The sequence below is a fragment of the Triticum dicoccoides genome, chromosome 4A (assembly GCF_002162155.2).
Source record: "Triticum dicoccoides isolate Atlit2015 ecotype Zavitan chromosome 4A, WEW_v2.0, whole genome shotgun sequence".
NCBI classification, from domain to species: Eukaryota; Viridiplantae; Streptophyta; class Magnoliopsida; order Poales; family Poaceae; genus Triticum; species Triticum dicoccoides.
In genome coordinates this window covers 60,771,563-60,775,523 of record NC_041386.1, presented here as the reverse complement: position 1 = coordinate 60,775,523, position 3,961 = coordinate 60,771,563, and the positions used below count along the sequence as shown (strand labels likewise).

At 49.2% G+C, this 3,961-nt stretch overlaps 1 protein-coding gene across 1 annotated transcript; it reads left to right on the top strand.

The window, feature by feature from the left end:
* Positions 1–545: 545 nt before the first annotated feature.
* LOC119284976 (glutamine synthetase cytosolic isozyme 1-2-like) lies at positions 546–3,641 on the top strand. Its single transcript, XM_037564165.1, has 9 exons — positions 546–713; positions 950–989; positions 1,094–1,197; positions 1,319–1,367; positions 1,875–1,981; positions 2,331–2,418; positions 2,558–2,686; positions 2,790–2,864; positions 2,965–3,641. The coding sequence occupies exons 1-9, from the start codon at positions 640–642 to the stop codon at positions 3,361–3,363; spliced, it is 1,065 nt and encodes a 354-aa protein (XP_037420062.1). The 5' UTR covers positions 546–639; the 3' UTR covers positions 3,364–3,641.
* The last annotated feature ends 320 nt before the right edge of the window (positions 3,642–3,961 follow it).

Below are 3,961 nucleotides of genomic sequence, written 5' to 3'. Positions count from 1 at the left end.
CCGCGCCCCTTGGCGGCGGCGAGGGTGGAGGAGGGAGGAGCCTGGCGGCTTGATCTAGGGTTCCCTCCCCGTCGCCACACGGGAGGGGTGGGGCGAGCTTTTCTCCACAAAGCAAACAGAATCTGGTTGATACCACGGCTGATCCTAACAGTTATAACTTGTAACCAGATAATTTTCGCCATGTTTCTTGCACGGCCTCAAAACTTAAGCTAGTTGCCCTCTCAAAAATAAAATAAAATTCAGCCATGTGCTCGGTCAATTTACAACCACGGTCTGGTTACGTGTGAGCCCCCCTCAAGCTGAGATGGTTACTTCAGGCTCTTGCAACACACACACACACACACACACACACACACACACACACACACACAACCCCTGTGGATCCTTCTTTCTACAATAAAAATAAACAATAAAAATAAAGGAGATAGACAGAGTATCTTTTAAACGTCGCAAAACAAGAGAGAGAGAGTATCTTTTGAAACTGAAACAGAAAAACGAATCAATACGTAGCCCAGCGAGCTTCGCGCTATAAATACCGGCCGCGCCTCCCGGCTCTCTCCTCATCCCCTGCTTCTCGAGCTGCACACCTCATCTCATATCATTGCCATTCCCTCCTTGCGAGTAGCACCGGCAGCAGCAATGGCCAGCCTCGCCGACCTCGTCAACCTCGACCTCAGCGACTGCACCGACAAGATCATCGTCGAGTACCTCTGGTCAGTTACCTACCAGCCTCCCCTGCTCCCCATCTCCTCCTGATCTTAGGAGGAGGAAGAAGAAGCAAATTCTGCAAGATCGTCTTCTTATGCTACTTGCATTCTGCACCCATCGTTTTTTATTTCTGCTACAGCTCGAATTTTTCTGTCAAGTTTTTAAAATAAATTCTGACGAATTTTATCTGCGCGATCTCTTTTTTTCTGTCTCTAATAAGTGCTCTGTTTGTTTTGCTCAGGATTGGAGGATCCGGTATCGACATCAGGAGCAAAGCAAGGGTGCGTGCACACACCTCTCAACTCACCGAACTCTCTCGTTCTTGGCTGATGAAGCTCGCTGAATCTCACTGAAATTTTCTGTTTCCCTCTGTTGGATGGAGCAGACGGTGAACGGCCCCATCACGGACGCGAGCCAGCTGCCCAAGTGGAACTACGACGGCTCCAGCACCGGCCAGGCTCCCGGAGAGGACAGCGAAGTCATCCTCTAGTACGATGATCTCGATTCTCTCGCCTTCTCTAATGGTTTTATTTCACTTATTATTACAAGTATTTCTACTTTCCTTGTTTGCTTACAAGCTGTATTTTCTTTCTTTTTGACTCTGATGAAGCCCCCAGGCCATTTTCAAGGACCCGTTCAGGAGGGGCGACAACCTCCTTGTAAGTCCTTGCTGCTTTTTATCCTCCTTGATTCTTTCAAACTTTTTATGCACCAAAGATGCTGGATGCCATAAAGTAGGAAAAGTAAGATGCAGATGGGTCTTTGAAAAAAAAATCACAGGAAACATAGTTTCTGGGCATCACTAAATTTTAAAAATAGAAAAGCTGAATTTTCTGGCTTAATTTTAAAAGTAAAAACTGGATTTTGTGGCTGTTTGATGTGCTTGGACATATGTGTGATTTGGTGGACAAAATAGCCAGGTGTTTGCGCCCTGTTGTATAAACACACTAAAATTGCACTGGTTGACCTGCTTGGCTCATAATTAATTGCTTATGAGACTATCTCTTCAGAGAAACAACTTGGCCTTTCAGACAACTGTTTGACCAGCACAAATCTTAAATACCTGAACTGAGAAAAGTTCCAGCCAAATCAGAGGCCAAGTTTCTACTGTATTTGGCGCAAAGTCGTCGGTTTGTTGATCTTTTTCTATTTATTACTCCTTGTAGGTTATGTGTGACTGCTACACACCACAAGGTGTGCCAATCCCCACCAACAAGAGGCACAATGCCGCCAAGATCTTCAACACCCCCAAGGTTGCAGCTGAGGAGACATGGTACGAATACCTCCGTCGATGTTTCAAGTTTTTTGTTGCTGCAGTGTTTCATCTAGAGTTGTAGCGCTCTTGCGTAAAAAATACATACACACGTGAGAACACAATAAGTTGTAGTACAATATAGATAAGTACCACACCACACTTTGCATCAGATGGAAAAGAGTTTGGAAAAATAAGTGTAAAATTCATGTTCCTGGAATTACAGATTTATCTACTACTCTAGCAGATACAGACAGAAAAGCTACCAAAATGGGTTGGAGGACCACAAAATTTGGAGGTTTCCACATTTGTATCCTTATATCTGCTTACGGTTAGAGCACTGATTAGGCTTATCTCTGAACCCAAACAGGTATGGAATTGAGCAGGAGTACACTCTCCTCCAGAAGGACGTGAACTGGCCTCTTGGCTGGCCCATTGGTGGCTACCCTGGTCCTCAGGCAAGAAAATTCTCAACAAATTTGTTATAGCTTATGCATGTAAAACATAAAAGAAATATGTTTTTGAACTGAAATTTGTCCACAGTCCACTGAAGGTAGTAGGTTTTCAGATGATATTGATTGTGTGAATTTTGTGCAGGGACCATACTACTGCGCCGCCGGCGCCGACAAGGCGTTCGGGCGTGACATCGTGGACGCCCACTACAAGGCGTGCCTCTACGCCGGGATCAACATCAGCGGCATCAACGGGGAGGTCATGCCCGGCCAGGTACACAACTTGGTTCCTCTCTTGTCAAAAGAGCTCTGCTATCTAGGCTTGGGTGTGCGAATTTCTGAACCTGATTCTCATCTTGGTGACATGACACTGACAGTGGGAGTTCCAAGTCGGGCCGTCCGTCGGGATCGCCGCCTCAGACCAGCTGTGGGTGGCGCGCTACATCCTCGAGGTCCCTGCCCTCCCCTGCTGATACCTACTGCAATGTATTATTGGAGCCTCGTATCGCAACTGACTGAATCTGGTTCCAATTCGATCGGTTGATGCTGCAGAGGATCACGGAGGTTGCCGGGGTGGTGCTGTCCCTGGACCCGAAGCCGATCCCGGGCGACTGGAACGGCGCCGGCGCGCACACCAACTACAGCACCAAGTCGATGCGGGAGGCCGGCGGGTACGGCGTGATCAAGACGGCCATCGAGAAGCTGGGCAAGCGGCACGCGCAGCACATCGCCGCCTACGGCGAGGGCAACGAGCGCCGCCTCACGGGCCACCACGAGACCGCCGACATCAACACCTTCAAGTGGGGCGTGGCGGACCGCGGCGCGTCCATCCGCGTGGGCCGCGACACGGAGAAGGACGGCAAGGGCTACTTCGAGGACCGCAGGCCGGCCTCCAACATGGACCCCTACGTCGTCACCTCCATGATCGCCGAGACCACCCTCCTCCTCTGAGCTCTGAGCGACCAGCAGCCAATGCCTACCACACCGCCGGACGACACTTAGGCTCTCGACCTTCTCGATCGAGGGTGGCCATTGATTGATTTCTGCAAAATGTTTCGTGTTTTCCGTTTCTTTTGCAAGGTCTAGCCTGTTTTGGGGGCGTGTCTTTCACTTTACTCGTTCAGATAAGAGTAAGAGTCCTCAGTGTGCTCTGAAAATAATGTTGTTTCCTCATTCCGATAAATGAAATCATGGAACCTTGTGATGTGATTCCGTTCGATCACATGTCATGCATACAGTACACGGTTCCATGTTCTCCACTGCTCTTTCCACGTCACCCTTAGCCTAAGCCCAACAAAATTGACGTTGCAACCAAACCGGCCGTGCTCCGTCCTTGTCCGTCTCTCTGCGTTTTGAGGCAAGCGTCGCTAGCTGCTGCGGCCATACTGTCTTATGTGCTGCAACTTGTTGCGGCCCAAGGCATCTTATCTTATCTTCCCTCGCTCGCTCACGCGACAACTCGACGAATATGATCTCTGGCCCTCTTTGATGTTGGGCCATTCTTTTCTCGCACACCTTTCTCTTTCCGGACGCGGCGTGCCGCCATTCC